The 19,017-nt window shown below is 44.8% G+C and overlaps 1 protein-coding gene across 3 annotated transcripts in view; it reads left to right on the top strand.

The window, feature by feature from the left end:
* Positions 1-15,663, top strand: part of cbarpb (CACN subunit beta associated regulatory protein b) — a 37,076-nt gene extending 21,413 nt beyond the window's left edge. For all 3 annotated transcript variants that reach the window (XM_041839601.2, XM_041839599.2, XM_041839600.2), the window contains exons 9-11: positions 3,157-3,391; positions 6,655-6,853; positions 12,577-15,663. In XM_041839601.2, coding sequence (XP_041695535.2) covers positions 3,157-3,391; positions 6,655-6,853; positions 12,577-14,098 — 1,956 coding nt within the window. In that variant the 3' untranslated portion in view covers positions 14,099-15,663. The remainder of the gene's footprint in view (positions 1-3,156; positions 3,392-6,654; positions 6,854-12,576) is intronic.
* The last annotated feature ends 3,354 nt before the right edge of the window (positions 15,664-19,017 follow it).

The following is a 19,017-nucleotide window of genomic DNA, read 5'->3' as shown; positions in this document are numbered from 1 at the left end:
CCGCTTCTGATAATCCTGGGAGTGTCCGACTCCCTAAACGGATTAACCAACTCCCAAAAACAACTAATCTCTTACAGTCTCATCTCGGCAAAAAAATTAATCTTGTTGTTTTGGAAAAGGAGGGAAGCGCCCTCTACCAAATTATGGCTCAGCGAAGTGGCAAAAACTGTACACTTAGAAAGAATTAGATATATTCTGAACAATAAATTATCAACATTTGATCAAATCTGGCAGCCTTTCCTCTCTTACCTGGACCAGTCGGTGCTGTGAATTTGTACTTTTAACGCACTCTCAATTGTCATATTTATATACACCTTTGGGCAGCGTGTGCTGGCCCCGACACTCGAGCAGTCGGGAGGGGAATAGGGTGGAATGGGGGGGGGGATAAAGGGGGGTATAAGTGGGGGGGGGTTACATCTACCCTTTTTCTTTCTACCTGTCCCTGTTCTGTATGTCGTGTTTTGTAATATTTGTTTTATGTCCAGAACTCTGGGTCTTGTTGTTCATGTCTGTTCTCTTATGTTTAGATAAGAACTGTACACATGTCTTTCATACCTATACACCATTCTTGTGTGTGTTCAATAAAAATATTTGAACAGCATTGTGAAGTTATTAATTGCACTTTGGATGGTGTATCAATACACCCAGTCACTACAAAAATACAGGCGTCCTTCCTAACTCAGTTGCCGGAGAGGAAGGAAACTGCTCAGGGATTTCACCATGAGGCCAATGGTGACTTTAAAACAGTTACAGAGTTTAATGGCTGCGATAGGAGAAAACTGAGGATGGATCAACAACATTGTAGTTACTCCACAATACTAACCTAATCGACCCTTTCTGTGTTTGCAAACATTGCTACACAAGGGCGATGCACACAAGTTGGTGGCAGAACAAGGGGGAGTTCTTATAGGACGCCATCAAAAAAGCCTCTATTTACATGTTGCTTATGAATGCATCACACACTACTTTTGAATTATAATTGGATTATAAGACTTGTATGTATGTCCTGCTTAATATAATGTTTGTGTCATCATCGCAAATCAACTGCATTATACTTAAACACTTCAACTTCAACCAGGAAACTGGTTCTTTGGCTAGCTTTTTCTACAGCGTATATCAATGAGCGTTAACAACTGCTGCATCCAAAATAGTTATTTTGCAAAGATCACAACCAAATGTAATCTTAGCAACTGTTCAAGCAAGAATCAAAACATCATTGTAAGCGTATGAGAACCCCAAAAAGTTATTTGTTGAATGGGCGCAGATGGCGATGGCTTTCTTACTGCCGCCAAGAGTTGTGCGTGACGTCCAACTCCATACCAGAGGAGAGGAGTTTGTGGTCCGCGTATGTCCCGATCTGCATGTTCCTTTTTACATCTATTCTGCACCTGTCACTTATTTGGAGAGGAAATATCACACTAATCCAGGGGTCTCCAACCTTTTCTAGCATGAGCGCTACTTTAAAAAAATGAAACATGTTGCAAGCTACTAATGGTTCTGTACTGCTGCTGCTCATTTCATGGAAAAGTTTGCAAATAACAAATAATAGATTCAAATAATATACTGTACTTACTCATGGTCTACTTCTGCCAGGTAAGCCTACTTTGCAGTTAACATTTAATTAAAAGGTTTTGGGGAAAAGTGGGGAGGCAGGGTGTTGTGTACTGGAAAAGGGTCTATTGACAGAGTGAAAGAAGGAAGCGTACAGAATAAAAATATTCCAAAACATGCATCCTGTTTGCAACAAGGCACTAAAGTAATACTGCAAAAAATGTAGCAAAGCAATTAACTTCTTGTCCTGAATACGGTGTTATGTTTGGGGCAAATCCAACAAATCACAGAGTACCACTCTTCATATTTTCAAGCATGGTGGCTGCATCATGTTATGGGTATGCTTGTCATTGGCAAGGACTAGGGAGTTGTTTTGGATTCAAAAAAGAATGGAATGGAGCTAAGCACAGGCAAAATCCCAGAGGAAAACCAGTTCTGTCTGCTTTGCACCAGACACTGGGAGATTAATTCACCTTTCAGCAGGACAATAACCGAAAACACAAGGCCAAATCTACACTGGAGTTGCTTACCAAGAAGGAAGTGAACGTTCCTGAGTGGTCGAGTTACAGTTTTGACATAAATCTACTTGAAAATCTATGGCAAGACCTGAAAATGGTTGTCTAGCAATGATCAACAACCAATTTGACAGAGCTTGAAGAATTTTGAAAAGAACAATGGGCAAATGTTGCACAATCCAGGTGTGGAAAGCTCTTAGAGACTTACCCAGAAAGACTTGCTTCTCTAATCACTGCCAAAGGTGCTTCCACAAAGTATTGACTCGGGTGTCTGAATACTTATGTAAATTAGATATTTCTGTATTTCATTTTCAATAAATTTGCAAACAACTCTAAAATCACATTTTCACTTTGTCATTATGGGGTAGAATGTAAACCCATATGTTTAAATTAAAGTCCTTATTTAACTATGGAATACAGTTAGCCGCTAATCACGCGTATTAATTGGTCTGAATAGAGAATAATTTACATGATTGCAAATATACAAATGGGTTGCGCACACACACAGTAGCACACATTAAGCTTGAGGAAACGTTGGAGCCTAGAGGTCATCATGAAGCCTCTGAACCATTAGAGGAGAAGTACAGTGTGCATCCAGTGTCCCTAGTCACTCTGTCTGAGTGACAACAGTGGTGGAGGATGATGGGTAAACAAGGGAGAGCCTCTGGAAAGGCCTTGTTCGGGGAAGATTACACACACCACTGCTCCCCACATCTCCTCATCGCGCCTGGCTGTTCACTGGCTCCACTTTCCTTCTCCGTGGTAGATTGGAGAAAGTTAACTGTTGCATGGCAAATTTTCACATTTTTGTTGTTTTTCTTAACCTTGGGAGGAGAGAGAGCAAATAAAAACTCATTTTTCTATCAACTTACATTTTTTCTTTGAGTGGTTGAGTTCCTTTTCATATTACAATCACACAATATGGACAATTCCCTTATCCCCTCCCTGACGTGGATGTCGATTAAGGCAGCCCCCAACCCCGCACCTCTCTGATTCAGAGGGGTTGTGTTAAATGCGGAAGACCCATTTCGGTTGAATGCATTCAGTTGTGCAACTGACTAGGTTTCCCCTTTCCCTCTCTCTCCCCCAGATTGAGGTGATGGTTTCTGGCTCCAGGAATGGGGGCAGTCCGTCTTTGAGTGAGGGGGCATCGGTGACGTCTGTGACGGGTGTGTCCCCTAGCGCGGGGGTGGGACAGGGCCCGGTCCTGCAGTTCTTCACCAAGCTGAGGCGTCATGCCAGCCTGGAGGGGGCCAGCCCATACTTCAAGATCAAGAAGTGGAAGCTGGATAGCAGCCAGCGGGCTTCCAGTCTGGACACCAGAGGTAGAACAGACTTCTTGTTAATACTCATGAATATTATGTTGTAGGCGTACTGTATGTACAGAATGATAGATGGAGCATCACCTTCATTTAAATGGTTCTTTGTACTTGGATTTAGTGTACAAATTCTATTTTAAAGACAATGCTTCTTAAGAATGAGGTCCAACTGCAAGAGGCTTCACTTGACTGCCAAGGCGCATTGTGTACACACACACACACACACACACACACACACAGAGACAGACAGATGGCTTTATGACGCAGTGTTCTTCTCTTCCAAGGCATTGTGAGCCAAACTGAAGCCTCCCCACAGCTTTCCTCACAAACACACAAATACTGCTCCCTCCCCTGCTCCCCCTATACACAGGTAACAACAGAGCACACAGGACTAACACCCCCCAAATACACTATATATACAAAAGTATGTAGACACCCTTTCAAATTAGTGGATTTGGCTATTTCAGCCACGCCTGTTGCTGACAGGTATATAAAACTGAGCACAAAGCCATGCAAAAATACACCTTATGGAACAGCGGGGACTGTGAAGCAACACAAACATAGACGCATGCATACAAACACATAACATACGCACTATACACACATGTACACATGGATTTTGTGTTATAGATATGTGGTAGTAGAGTAGAGGCCTGAGGGCACACACTTAATATGTTGTGAAATCTGTTATGAATGTGTTGTAATGTTTTTAATATGTATAACTGCCTTACTCTTCCTGGGGTCCAGCAAAATGATCTGCTGCCTTGGCAGCAGCTAATGGGATCCATAATAAATACAAATACAAATCTCCATAGACAAACATCGGCAGTAGAATGGCTTTACTGAAGAGCTCAGTGACTTTCAGCGTGGCACCGTCGTAGAAATCATCTGTCCTCGGTTGCAACACTCACTACCGAGCTCCAAACTGCCTCTGGAACAACGTCAGCACAAGAACAGTTTGTCGGGAGCTTTGCGAAATGGGTTTCCAAGCCCGAGCAGCCGCACACAAGCCTAAGATCACCATGCGCAATGCCAAGTGTCGGCAGGAGTGGTGTAAAGCTCACCGCCATTGGACTCTTGAGCAGTGGAAACGCGTTCTCTGGTGTGATAAATCACGCTTCACCATCTGGCAGTCCGACAGACAAATCTGGGTTTGGCGGATGCCAGGAGAATGCTACCTGCCCCAATGCATAGTGCCAACTGTAGAGTTTGGTGGAGGAGGAATAATGGTCTGGGGCTGTTTTTCATGGTTCGGGCTAGGCCCCTCAGTTCCAGTGAAGGGAAATCTTAACGCTACAGCATACAATGACATTCTAGACGATTCTGCGCTTCCAACTTTGTGGAAACAGTTTGTGGAAGGCCCTTTCCTGTTTCAGCATGACAATGGCCCCGTGCACAAAGCGAGGTCCACACAAATGGTTTGTCGAGATCAGTGTGGAAGAACCTGACCTCAACCCCATCGAACACCTTTGGGCTGAATTGGAACGCCGACTGCGAGCCAGGCCTAATCGCCCAACATCAGTGCCCGACCTCACTAATGCTCGTGGCTGAATGGAAGCAAGTCCCCGCAGCAATGTTCCAACATCTAGTGGAAAGCCTTCCCAGAAGAGTGGAGGCTGTTACAGCAGCAAAGGGGGGACCAACTCCATATTAATGCCCATGATTTTGGAATGAGATGTTCGATGAGCATGTGTCCTCATACTTCTGGTCATGTAGTGTATCTCAAAGCCCGCTGGTATCTCTTCAGCTGACTGGTACTCTACATAACCAGACAAGACATGCTAACCTCTCACCATTACAATAACAGGGAAGGTTAGCATTTTTTGGGGGGGGTATGATATTTGTGCGTTTTTGTCACTCATCATTATTCACGATTCATTCAGGACTATGTGTAATCATGGTAGCATCCACATTAATGTGGAAGTGTTTATTAACATATTCTATTCTCATTTACTTTAAAAGTGATTCCAAAATGACACTACATTATTTAACATTTTAATTGCTATTGCATTCAGCAAGTTTGTAGAGGGGGACTATGTACAAACAGTGCTATAATTTCTAAACGGTACACCCAATATGGATGAAAATACCCTCATATTAAAGCTGTCAGTCTTTAACCCCATAGTCAGGGTCTCATTTCAAATCCAAAGTGCTGGAGTATAGAGCCAAAACAACATAAAATGTGTCACTGTCCCAATACATTTGTAGCTCACTTATATGTTTGGGGCAAATCCAATACAACACATTACTTAGTCCCAGTCTCCATATTTTCAAGCATAGTGGTGGCTGCATCATGTTATGGTTATGCTTGTAATCTTTAAGGACTGGGGAGTTTTTCAGGATAAAAAATTAACTAATGGAGCTAAACACAGGCAAAATCCTAGAGGAAAACCTTGTTCAGAGTGCTTTCCACCAGGCACTGGGAGATTAATTCACCTTTCAGCAGGACAATAACCTAAAACACAAGGCTTACCAAGAAGTTGCTTACCAAGAAGACCGTGAATGTTCCTGAGTAGCCGAGTTAGATTTTCAAGCAGATTAAAGTCAAAACTATGGCAAGACATGAAAATGGTTGTGTAGCAATGCTCAACCAATTTGACAGCATTTTGAAAATAATAATGGGCAAATATTGTACAATCCAGGTGTGCAAAGCTCTTAGACTTACCCATAAAGATATTTCTGTATTTCATTTTCAATAAATGTGCAGAAATGTCTAAAAACATGTTTTCACTGTCATTATTGGGTTTTGTGTGTAGATGGGAAGAATAAAAAAATATATATTTAATCAATTTTGAATTCAGGCTGTAACATAACAAAACGTGGAATAAGTCAAGGGGTATGAATACGTTCTGAAGGCATTGTATTCATGCTACACACACAGCACAACTGCTGCTACCAGACTGTTTAAATTGTGCAGTATTAAGCTATCATAATAACTTGCCCCCAGTCCCTCCTTCCCCAAAACACGTGTAAATATTGGACTATAAATTGTGCCTTACTGTATTATACTTATGCTAAAATGTTTTCTATTCTACTGAGCCATTTACTTTATGTTCGTATTCTTATCTTTTATTAGTTCTTATTGTTGTTGCATTGTCGAGAAGGAACCTGCAAGTAAGCATTTAGTTAGATGTGTATACCATGTGTATCCCATACATACGACTAATACAACTTGAAACTTGATATGCCATGGTGAATGTTTGTGCTAACATCCCATGTCTCTCTGTAGCCTTGGACTAATGTTTGCCCTCCTTCGTCCTGTGTGTCAGGGTCCCCTAAGAGGAGGCAGTTCCAGCGGCAGCGCGCCGCCAGCGAGAGCATGGACCAGGAGGATAACGACGCCCACCACATGGACCTCATCCAGTACATCGCCCGCACCCAGGACGTCACCTACCACCCCAGCCCCTCCGCCTCAGCCCACCTCCTCTCCCCCTCCTCCCCCTCCAAGCCACCACCCTCCCTCGGCAGGTATCTTTAATTCCCTCGCCATCCTTCCACCTCACTGCTTTGCCTCAATCATCAATACGGTAGCTAACGCCACTCTGCTTAATGGGAGTATTATGGATCGTTTTGCGTATGTTTTTCCTGTTAAGGTTAGGATTTGAGTAGAGCAAGCTGATCCTAGATCTGTGCCTACAGGGAACTTTTACCCACAGCTGCTTAACCAGCCAGCCCATTCCATCACTGATGCAGAGTGATGATGTCAAATCAAATCACATTTTATTTGCCACATGCGCCGAATACAACAAGTGTAGACATTACAGTGAAAGGCTTACTTACAGCCCTTAACCAACAATGCATTTATTTCTTAATAAAAAAGTAAAATAACACAACAACAAAACATTGAGGAAAAAAAGAGCAGAAGTAAAATAAAATAACAGTAGGGAGGCTATATACAGGGGGGTACCGGTGCAGAGTCAATGTGCGGGGGCACCGGCTAGTTGAGGTAATATGTACATGTGGGTAGTGTTAAAGTGACTATGCATAAATGATTAATAGAGTAGCAGCAGCGTAAAAAGATGGGGTGGGGGTGCAAATAGTCCGGCTAGCCATGATTAGCTGTTCAGGAGTCTTATGGCTTGGGAGTAGAAGCTGTTGAGAAGCCTTTTGGACCTAGACTTGGCGCTCCGGTACCGCTTGCCGTGCGGTAGCAGAGAGAACAGTCTATGACTAGGGTGGCTGGAGTCTTTGACAATTTTGAGGGCCTTCCTCTGACACCACCTGGTATAGAGGTCCTGGATGGCAGGAAGCTTGGCCCCAGTGATGTACTGGGCGTGTACGCACTACCCTCTGTAGTGCCTTGCGGTCAGAGGCCGAGCAGTTGCCATACCAGGCGGTGATGCAACCAGTCAGGATGCTCTCGATGGTGCAGCTGTATAACTTTTTGAGGATCTGAGGACCCATGCCAAATCTTTTCAGTCTCCTGAGGGGGAATAGGCTTTGTCGTGCCCTCTTCACGACTGTCTTTGTGTGTTTGGACCATGATAGTTCATTGGTGATGTGGACACCAAGGAACTTGAAGCTCTCAACCTGTTCCACTACAGCCCCGTCGATGAGAATGGGGGCGTGCTCAGTCCTCTTTTTTTTCCTGTAGTCTACAATCATCTCCTTTGTCTTGGTCACGATGAGGGAGAGGTTGTTATCCTGGCACCACACGGCCAAGTCTCTGACCTCCTCCCTATAGGCTGTCTCGTCTCATCGTTGTCGGTGATCAGGCCTACCACTGTTGTGTCGTCGGCAAACTTAATGATGGTGTTGGAGTCGTGCCTGGCCATGCAGTCATGGGTGAACAGGGAGTACAGGAGGGGACTGAGCACGCACCCCTGAGGGCCCACGTGTTGAGGATCAGCGTGGCAGATGCGTTGTTACCTACCCTTACCACCTGGGGGCGGCCCGTCAGGAAGTTCAGGATCCAGTTGCAGAGGGAGGTGTTTAATCCAAGGATCCTTAGCTTAGTGATGAGCTTTGAGGGCACTATGATGTTGAACGCTATCTGGGATAATGGTGTTGATGTGAGCCATGACCAGCCTTTCAAAGCACTTCATGGCTACAGACGTCAGTGCTATGGGTCGGTAGTCATTTAGGGAGGTTATCTTAGTGTCCTTAGGCACGGGGACTATGGTGGTCTGCTTGAAACATGTTGGTATTACAGACTCAGTCAGGGACATGTTGAAAATGTTGGTGAAGACACTTGCCAGTTGGTCAGCACATGCTCGGAGTACACGTCCTGGTAATCCGTCTGGCCCTGCGGCCTTGTGAATGTTGACCTGCTTAAGTCTTACTCACATCGGCTACGGAGAGCGTGATCACATAGTCATCCGGAACAGCTGGTGCTCTCATGCATGCTTCAGTGTTGCTTGCCTCGAAGCGAGCATAGAAGTGGTTTAGCTCGTCTAGTAGGCTTGTGTCACTGGGCAGCTCGCGGCTGTGCTTCCCTTTGTAGTCTGTAATAGTTTTCAAGCCCTGCCACATCCGACGAGCGTCAGAGCCGGTGTAGTACGATTCAATCTTAGTCCTGTATTGACTCTTTGCCTGTTTGATGGTTCGTCGGAGGGCATAGCGGGATTTCTTATAAGCGTCCGGGTTAGAGTCCCGCTCCTTGAAAGCGGCAGCTCTACCCTTTAGCTCAGTGCGGATGTTGCCTGTAATCCATGGCTTCTGGTTGGGGTATGTACGTATGGTCACTGTGGGGACGACGTCATCGATGCACTTATTGATGAAGCCAGTGACTGATGTGGTGTACTCCTCAATGCTATCTGAAGAATCCCGGAACATGTTCCAGTCTCTGCTAGCAAAACAGTCCTGTAGCTTAGCATCTGCGTCATCTGACCACTTTTTTATTAACCGAGTCACTGGTGCTTCCTGCTTTAGTTTTTGCTTATAAGCAGGAATCAGGAGGATAGAGTTATGGTCAGATTTGCCAAATGGAGGGCGAGGGAGAGCTTTGTATGCGTCTCTGTGTGTGGAGTAATGGTGGTCTAGAGTTTATTTTCCTCTGGTTGCACATTTAACATGCTGGTAGAAATTAGGTAGAACGGATTTAAGTTTCCCTGCATTAAAGTCCCCGCCCACTAGGAGCGCTGCCTCTGGATGAGCGTTTTCCTGTTTAGTTATGGCCTTATACAGCTCATTGAGTGCAATCTTAATGCCAGCATTGGTTTGTGGTGGTAAATAGACCGCTGTGAAAAATAAAGTTGAAAACTCTCTTGGTAAATAGTGTGGTCTACAGCTTATCATAAGGTACTCTAGCCTCAGGCGAGCAAAACCTTGAGACTTCCTTAGTATTTGATTTTGTGCACCAGCTGTTGTTTACAAATATACACAGACCGACACCCCTTGTCTTACTGGAGTCAGCCGTTCTATCCTGCCGATGTAGCGTATAGCCCGCTAGCTGTAAGTTGTCCATGTCGTCGTTCAGCCACGACTCGGTGAAACATAAGATATTACAGTTTTTAATGTCCCGTTGGTAGGATAAGCGTAATCGTAGGTCATCTAATTTATTTTCCAATGATTGAAGATTGGCTAATAGGATTGATGGAAGAGACAGTTTACTCGCTCGCCGTCGGATCCTTACGAGGCACCCTGACCTACGTCCACGATATCTCCGTCTCTTTCTCCTGCGAATGACGGGGATTTGGGCCTTGTCGGGTGTCTGTAGGATATCTTTCACGGCCACCTCGTTGAATAAAAAATCTTTGTCCAATACGAGGTGAGTAATCGCTGTCCTGATATCCAGAAGCTCTTTTTGGTTATAAGAGACGATGGCAGAAACATTATGTACAGAATAAATTACAAATAACGCGAAAAAACACACATAATAATACAATTGGTTAGAGGGCTGTAAAACGGCAGCCATCTTCTCCGGTGCCATCATATGTCATGGAGAGGAATAGTTCAGGGTCAATGGAAGAATCTCAATTGCCAACTCCTCACCTTCTTCTTCTCAAAACCCATTGGAGGAGAAGGTCAGAGGGGAGGAACCTCTGGCTTTCGCATACAATGGGTTTTGAGAAGGAGGTGAGGCGAGGGGACGCGTGGAGTATGCAATTAAGATTTTCCATTGGCGACCCCCTTACTTGAAGTTACTGTGGATGCAGAGCTGTGATGGAGTTTAAGGAATACAAATATGTATTTATATACTGAATAAAAATAAACCACTTTAACCATGCATTTCACTATATATTTCTCCAAGTCACTGTATATGATCAGCTTTTTAAGTAATAATCAAAGCCAGTCCATATTTAATTCCTCTACAGTGCTGGAAGCTGATAGTATTCATGAACATACATGACACATAGTAAGCCATATGTCATGCTTCTGATGGATATCTAAAGTGGGGAGAACAAGTATTTGATACACTGCTGATTTTGCAGGTTTTCCTACTTACAAAGCATGTAGAGGTCTGTATTTTTATCATAAGTACACTTCAACTGTGAGAGACGGAATCTAAAACAGAAAATCATCAGAAAATCACGTATGATTTTTAAGTAATTAATTTGCATTTTATTGCATGACATAAGTATTTGATACATCAGAAAAGCAGAACTTAATATTTGGTATACAGAAACCTTTGTTTGCAATTAGAGATCATACGTTTCCTGTAGGTCTTAACCAGGTTTGCACACACTGCAGCAGGGATTTTGGCCCACTCCTCCATACAGACCTTCTCCAGATCCTTCAGGTTTCGTGGCTGTCGCTGGGCAATACAGACTTTCATCTCCTTCCAAATATTTTCTATTGGGTTCAGGTCTGGAGACTGGCTAGGCCACTCTAGGACCTTGAGATGCTTCTTACGGAGCCACTCCTTAGTTGCCCTGGCTGTGTGTTTCGGGTCGTTGCATGCTGGAAGACCCAGCCACGACCCATCTTCAATGCTCTTACTGAGGGAAGGAGGTTGTTGGCCAAGATCTCGCGATACATGGCCCCATCCATCCTCCCCTCAATACGGTGCAGTCACCCTGTCCCCTTTGCAGAAAAGCATCCCCAAAGAATGATGTTTCCACCTCCATGCTTCACGGTTAGGATGGTGTTCTTGGGGTTGTACTCATCCTTCTTCCTCCAAACACGGCGAGTGGAGTTTAGACCAAAAAGCTCTATTTCTGTCTCATCAGACCACATGACCTTCTCCCATTCCTCCTCTGGATCATCCAGATGGTCATTGGCAAACTTCAGACGGGCCTGGACATGCGCTGGCTTGAGCAGGGGGACCTTGCGTGCGCTGCAGGATTTTAATCCATGACAGCGTAGTGTGTTACTAATGGTTTTCTTTGAGACTGTGGTCCCAGCTCTCTTCAGGTCATTGACCAGGTCCTGCCGTGTAGTTCTGGGCTGATCCCTCACCTTCCTTATGATCATTGATGCCCCTCGAGGTGAGATCTTGCATGGAGCCCCAGACCGAGGGTGATTGACCGTCATCTTGAACTTCTTCCATTTTGTAATAATTGCGCCAACAGTTGTTGCCTTCTCACCAAGCTGCTTGCCTATTGTCCTGTAGCCCATCCCAGCCTTGTGCAGGTCTACAATTTTATCCCTGATGTCCTTACACAGCTCTCTGGTCTTGGCCATTGTGGAGAGGTTGGAGTCTGTTTGATTGAGTGTGTGGACAGGTGTCTTTTATACAGGTAACGAGTTCAAACAGGTGTAGTTAATACAGGTAATGAGTGGAGAACAGGAGGGCTTCTTATAGAAAAACTAACAGGTCTGTGAGATCCGGAATTCTTACTGGTTGGTAGGTGATCAAATACTTATGTCATGCAATAAAATGCAAATTAATTACTTAAAAATCATACAATGTGATTTTTCTGGATTTTTGTTTTAGATTCTGTCTCTCGCAGTTGAAGTGTACCTATGATAAAAAGTACAGACCTCTACATGCTTTGTAAGTAGGAAAACCTGCAAAATCGGCAGTGTATCAAATACTTGTTCTCCCCACTGTAACTGTGACCAGTAAAATCACAATGTAGGGAAATTCAAAACATTTGCAAAACACATGACATTGGTGCATTGCAGTTCAGTGGTTTGTGGAAAACATGCTACAACCATAGCAAGTCATGGGAATCACTTGTAATCACAGTGGCTGCAAACATACTCAAACATCAGACATCAGATGTGTGTATGGGCGCTCTGTGACTGACTGTTGTACTGTGTGTGCGCACGCGCCTGTCTTCGTACATGTGGGTGTGTCAACACAGGTTAGAGGTGGTGGTGGTGGTGGAGCCCAGCTGCAGCAGGGGCCAGGTGCCGGGGGTGATCGGCCTGTTCCCAGAGCCCCAGGACGAGGCAGCGAGCCTGGGGGACTGTAGACAGGAGAGCTCGGCCTCAGACCACCAGGCCCTGTACAGAGACATCTGGACGCTCCGGGCCTCTCTGGAGCAGTACGGCTCCTCAGACCAGATCAGCAACAACGACAGGGACTCCGTCCGCAGCGACGCCGACAGTGTCTGCTCCCTGGGGGGCCGGACCGAGAGGGGGGAGCTGCCCAGTAACCCCTCCCAGGACATCGGGGACGGGGATGAGCCCGAAGGAGACGTGGAGCTGCCCTTGGATGAGGGGATAGGAGAGAAGGAGGAGGAGGAGGAGGAGGAGGAGGAGAAAGGGGGGAAGCAGGACAGTGTGGAGTCAGAGAGGGTCAGTGACGGGGAGTCAGGGAACCGTAAGCTCATGCAGATGGACAGTGGCTATACGTCTATAGAGGCTCCATCACGGGCGCCAGAGGAGCTGAGACTGTTTGGCAGTAGTGGCAGTATAGACAGGACGTCCCTGGAGAAGAGACACTACTTCACCAGTGCAGGGCGCACTGGCACAGTGGGCGAGAGCTTCGAGGCCCGCATCTTCGAGGAAGAGCCAGACGAGGAGATGCAAGCAGGGGCGACGGGCGGCATCGCCATAGAAACGGCCAGGTCTCCCCTGGGCTGGTCTCCGTATGGGCAGATGTTCACTCCACGAGAGGCGCAGCCGCACTCCCACCCACCCTCATCATTACACCGCCGCGACTACAGCATCGACAAGAAGACTGACGCGCTCTTCCATGAGTTCCTCCGACACGACCCCCAGTTCGACCAACAGGAGTCGCCGCGGAAACATCGCTCGCGCATCCACCTCCGCAAGCAGTGGCAGCGCAACAAGCAGTACAGCGACCCGGGCGTTCGCTACCAGTACCTCTCCTTTGAGAGGCAGCGGACCCCCCTGCGACGAGGCGATAGCGTCAACTACCCGCTGGACACGGGCTTCCACAGCACACTCCCACGCATTGTCAGTGCGCCTGACGAGGAGGCCAGCGAGGGGGCCCCCAGTACCCCCCAGACACCAAAGGCCGAGGCGGTGGTGGCGGGAAGGGGAGAGGTGGAGGAAGGAGACAGGAGGAGGGCGAGTCCCAGCAGTAGCTGTGGCAGCAGCACCGTGACCATCAGAGACCTGGAAGGGAGGGCATCCTGTTCCCCTGTCCCGGATAGAGAGGGCCTGCTAAGGGAGCAGCCCGACCCCCAGGAGGACACTAGGCAGGCGGTACACACCCCTGAGCTCCCTGAAGAGCCCCCCCAGCCTCCTGACACGGGCCACGGCCGACAGACCATCACAGCCGAGCTGACGGACAAGCTGAGCGCCACTCTGGATGAGCGGCTGTACACGGGCCTGCGACGGACCAAGGACACGGCGGCGGTGACAGAGTGTGTGGTGACGGTCACTCACGCCTCCCCCGACCACAGCCCAGTGTAGCATGGCTCCAGTCCTCCTCCACTCCTCCCTGATCTTTGTGTTTAATTTGATTTCAGTCTACGCCGGGTAACTACAATTTCTCTGTTTCTGTCTGAATTAGCTGGTCCTAGACCTGTAACATGAAAACAGGCTACACTAAACAGTATCATGTAGGCTATTTTAAGAATACACCCCTAGATAGTATCTACAGTACCATAGTGTCTCTTACTGCTGTGATTCCTTTCTCCTCTTAGAGAAATGATGATGTTAAGAGCCAGTATCCCTCTGCACTAGTCTATCCACTGTGAAACCAGGCGCTATTAGATTTGAAGTCATCTCAAGATCAGGATACAAAGATTACCTGGGCACTATAGGCCAGTCTTGGGTAAATATCAAAATAGGTTTATTTATGTTTTCCATTACGTTTTGATCATTTCATTCGTTATCTATGGATCTGGATATCTATTGTCTTTGGCCATTGAAATATATAAATCTTGCCATGTGGCATTTTGACTCTTGAAGAAGTAATCATAATTGTTTTACAAATTATTAGGAATCCCTGAGATGTTTTTGAAGCCAAATTTCACATTGCCCCCATATTATTTTGAACATGTTTCTCGGGACGTCTGAATAGTCATCCACTATTTCAGTAGAGTATTGTTCATTCACTGACACAATCCCTTAAATTGTAATCCTGTATGATCAAATGTTTTCTGACAGATAGCTGTTGAATTGTAATGTGATGTAATTTAATCAGAATCTATGGTACTAGGAACAGAAACCGAGCAGACCATGAATTTTCTTCTCATAAACACTCATTAAATGGATATGAAGATGCTGTCCTAATTTGGACACCAAATAAATTGCGGTATTAGGACCGCCTCGTCATATCCACACTGGATCAGAGAATATTCTTCATCAAGTGTCTTTGTTGCTGAATATCTGGCCTCATGTTTCTATAAAAAAATGTCTTACTACTTTCCAGAAAAGTGATAGTTGTTAGGACATGTTGTTCAATGCCTTTTGTATTTGTTGACAGATTTAATTTAAATGTGTCTATGCTTGTTTTATATTTCACTCTGGTTGTGACATTAATAAGTGACATATAGGAGGCCATGGTGAGAGCAGCTTAAATGACAGGTTTTTACCTAATATCTGTGCCAAAAATACCTTGTCAGCAAATGGAGGGATCTCAAGTATTACTGAACCAGGGGTTGGAACCAACATTATTTTTTCCAATCGTTTAGTTTTGAACAGAACCGCTTTTTTTCTCTTTCATTTCGTTCCACTGTCCCGACTAGCAAAATAAAGCTCTGAACAGTTTCGAACCCAAAACAAAGTACTGGTTTAGATCATTCCTTTTTTAACCTGTCAAATCATTTTTTAAAAAACATTTAGCTCATTAAATTACTTCACCAATCAGTTCAGATAGAGCAGGCAAGCTAGTTGTTTACATGCGTGATGAACAGACAAGGGTAGCCTATGGTGCAAGATGCGACTGACATTTTGTGGGTGGAGAGAGCGAGAGAGGGTTGAAGTGCTGGGCATCTTGTTATGACATGCATTGTCTGAATTAGGTCCACAGAATTATACCTAGGAGGAATGGCTTCTATGGAGGAACGTTGAAAGTCCTTTGAGCAAGCTAGCTAGCTAACAAGCTTGTGTGCAGAGCTGCACCAGAATTAAAAACACGTTTTAACTTTTTTGTAGTTAATAAATCCAACATAAAACATAACTAGGCATATAGTATCCTTAACTAGCATTGAAAAAGTAAATCCATTATTTTCTAGCTAATTAAAAAGCTCTCCCCGTCTTCTGAATCAAGCTTGTAACATCAGTACAGTAGCCTATGCTTCGGAGAGGGGAGGGGCAGGTAGCCTAAACACACACGCACAGGCAAAGATTTTCAGCTTGCAAGCAGACACTGGAATACGTTTGAGTGACAGAGTGAGGGTTTGCATAGGTGTTTTGTTGTGGGACTAGAAAAAAAATGCCTGGAATGTAAAGTAACGTTATTAATCGGTTCCAATGCTTTTAAAATAACGGTTCTGTTCTGGAACAGTATGGATCACTTTCATCCTGTTTCTGTTCCTTGAAAAATGTTGTTCCTTTTGTTCCAACCCCTGCTGACAACTCTGTTAGAATCACACATCAAAGGCAAGGCTCCCTTGGCCTCCCCCAACAGTGTTGGTTAGTGCTGGTCTATAACTGTAAAGGTTTAAATTAAGGCTTTGAATGGGGCCGATGTTGCCCTCGCAGACATTTGCAATTATTGAATTTATTTATAAGAAAGGCATGCTTTCTCGTGCATGGGTTTACCAAACAGGCTTTATTTGTTTGCTCACATTCTTCTCTTTCCCCTCCTTCTCCTGTGAAAGTTGATAACGCAGCAGCACATCCCTCTGGGCTATAAGGACTGCACTTCCTGTCTGTTACCAAACCAGAACTAAGTTGTTATTTGTAGCAAATTCCACATCTCCTCCTTTGACATCCTCTGTGTGGACTTTGCAACCCAATGCTGTTCAAGTATAACCCCATTATCAGATTATGTCTTATGGGCCAAAAGATGGCAAGGAATGGCATGCCCATTCCAGAATTACCTTGGAAACTATTTTGCACTTAACTGTGTAGCGGCTGGGAGACTGCTTCTCCCACATCCCACAATCAGCAGAAGCAGCAGCAGCTCTCAGACCCGGTTCTTCTCCTACATTTCCAGTTTCCTCAGAGGGCTAGTTATTCCCCCACGTTTTGAGGAAACTGCTGCAGGAAGAGGTGTTGAATATTTGATCAAAAACAAAGGAGTCCCCCTCCCTTAGTAGTAGTCTACTCTGCCTGGTCTCTTGCTGAGGGTGTAACACAATGAAGATAGTGAAATTGCCGTAAATGGAAAAGAGGGAGATATTTCTAGCAGTCATTTCCCTCTTTTTGGGTGTGATCGTGCTACTTCACAGCCCCGGTGAATCAGATATATTTCCTCTAATAGGGACATCAGATAGCTCCTTGTTATAGCTGAGTGGACTGACAGGCAGAATGCATCTTCCCTCATTAGGGGAACAATGGCCAAGATGTAAGCTGGTGAGAGGGCTTGAATTGGTCTTCTAGCGTGGAGGCTAGTGATATCCTTCCTTTACATTTTTACATTTACGTCATTTAGCAGACGCTCTTATCCAGAGCGACTTACAAATTGGTGCATTCACCTTATAGCCAGTGGGATAACCACTTTACAATGTATTTTTTGGGGGGGTAGTAGGATTACTTTATCCTATCCCAGGTAGCTCAGCTGGTAGAGCACGGCGCTTGTAACGCCAAGGTAGTGGGTTCGATCCCCGGGACCACCCATACACAAAAAAATAATAATTATGCACGCATGACTGTAAGTCGCTTTGGATAAAAGCGTCTGCTAAATGGCATATTATTATTATTATATTCCTTAAAGAGGTGGGGTTTCAAGTGTCTCTCACCTACTTCACATAGCCCACACATCAGACAGTGCACATGTCACCATGGGAAGGAAACCCAGGGGCTTCACATGTCTCAGCACCATTTTGTGTCATTACCAGGTGCCTTTTTCAGAAAGTCACCTTGGGAACAAACAAGATCAGATGCCTTTGAGGTTACTGGTTGCTCAGCATTCTCTGATTCTTGTCAGTAATGAGAAGAATAGTGCATCATTTTTGGACTTTAGTTGAATTGGTGGAAGCAAGGGGGTGATAACACCAACTTAATGACAAAGACTAGAGGCACAAATAAATTAGTACATTTGTACAAAGATGAACTTTGTTGTGTATACAAGCACAATGTTGCAGGAGCTAGAGTAGTCTGTATTTTATTAGGTGTAGACGTAACTGGGGACACTGTGGTGAAATACGTTTTGTACACTAACAAGTAGCCTGTCCAATGCATCGACGACGCATTACTGTGCATAGGTTTGCATGATAATTAACCGTTTTAGTACATATCTTCATGTTTTCTCAAACTACTGTACCAAATTAATGATTCCATGGTCGACACTGAGGCAGAACAGACATTTAAATCCACACTGGTACTTATAGGTTTTGCATTCTATGGAATCTACCTTTGTTTAGGAGTCATGCCATGCTAACTGATATTCTACAATTTAGAGATTTATTTCCATGAAAGAGAAACTATACAATCTATTTCTGTATTCCTGCTTATAACTGCTACATTTCTCAAAGCACTAGTTAAAGTAGAGCTTTATAAATAACTTTGATTTGTTGACCCAGACCTATTTGAGCCTTGAGGGACCAAACAATTAAACCGTTATTTGGGTTTTTTCCAATAAGTAAATAAATGAAGCATTAATGGTTGTGGTGTGTCTCATTTTTACCTTTTAATGATACTCCAAAGCAAAAAGAGGGGGAAGAAGAGGAAGACAAGGGGACTGCAACTCTTTCCTCCTACCTCCCTCAGTTCTCTCTTCTCCATCCCCCTCCCGTGTGTTGTTCATTTCAGGTGTTGAGGGTCTGACAGTGTGTGGAACTGTTAATATACACCAGAGCCCATGCACATCAATTAATGACTCCACAGTGATTAGGATTCCCAATCGATAGAAAAGCGGAGGGAAAGTAGGGCAGCAGTCTCAGCCTCCATAAGAACCTCATCACCTAGCCTACATCAGCAAATATGACAGAATAAACAATGCCAGCATTCCATTAGATTCCACGATAGCTTTACTCTGATTCAAATGATTTGTCATTATTGCTATGATCAATAAAAAACTAATACAGTGTGGATTTATTTACCAACCTGCAGCAAAGCTATGACTTCTGTTCTCTTTTTCCCTTGGTTTTATAAAACATGCAGTGTTGGGGTAGGAGTAGCCTTTTGGGTCTGTGTGAACATCCCTCTCGGGGGTGCTCCAGTTCAGTACATGGTTTGACAGTCCAGATCAATCCAGTGGCCAGGCCAGCTCTACTAAA

The sequence above is a fragment of the Coregonus clupeaformis genome, chromosome 20 (genome assembly GCF_020615455.1).
Source record: "Coregonus clupeaformis isolate EN_2021a chromosome 20, ASM2061545v1, whole genome shotgun sequence".
Classification (NCBI taxonomy): Eukaryota; Metazoa; Chordata; class Actinopteri; order Salmoniformes; family Salmonidae; genus Coregonus; species Coregonus clupeaformis.
Note: the sequence above shows the minus strand (reverse complement) of the source record. Positions and strands in the feature narration are given on the sequence as shown.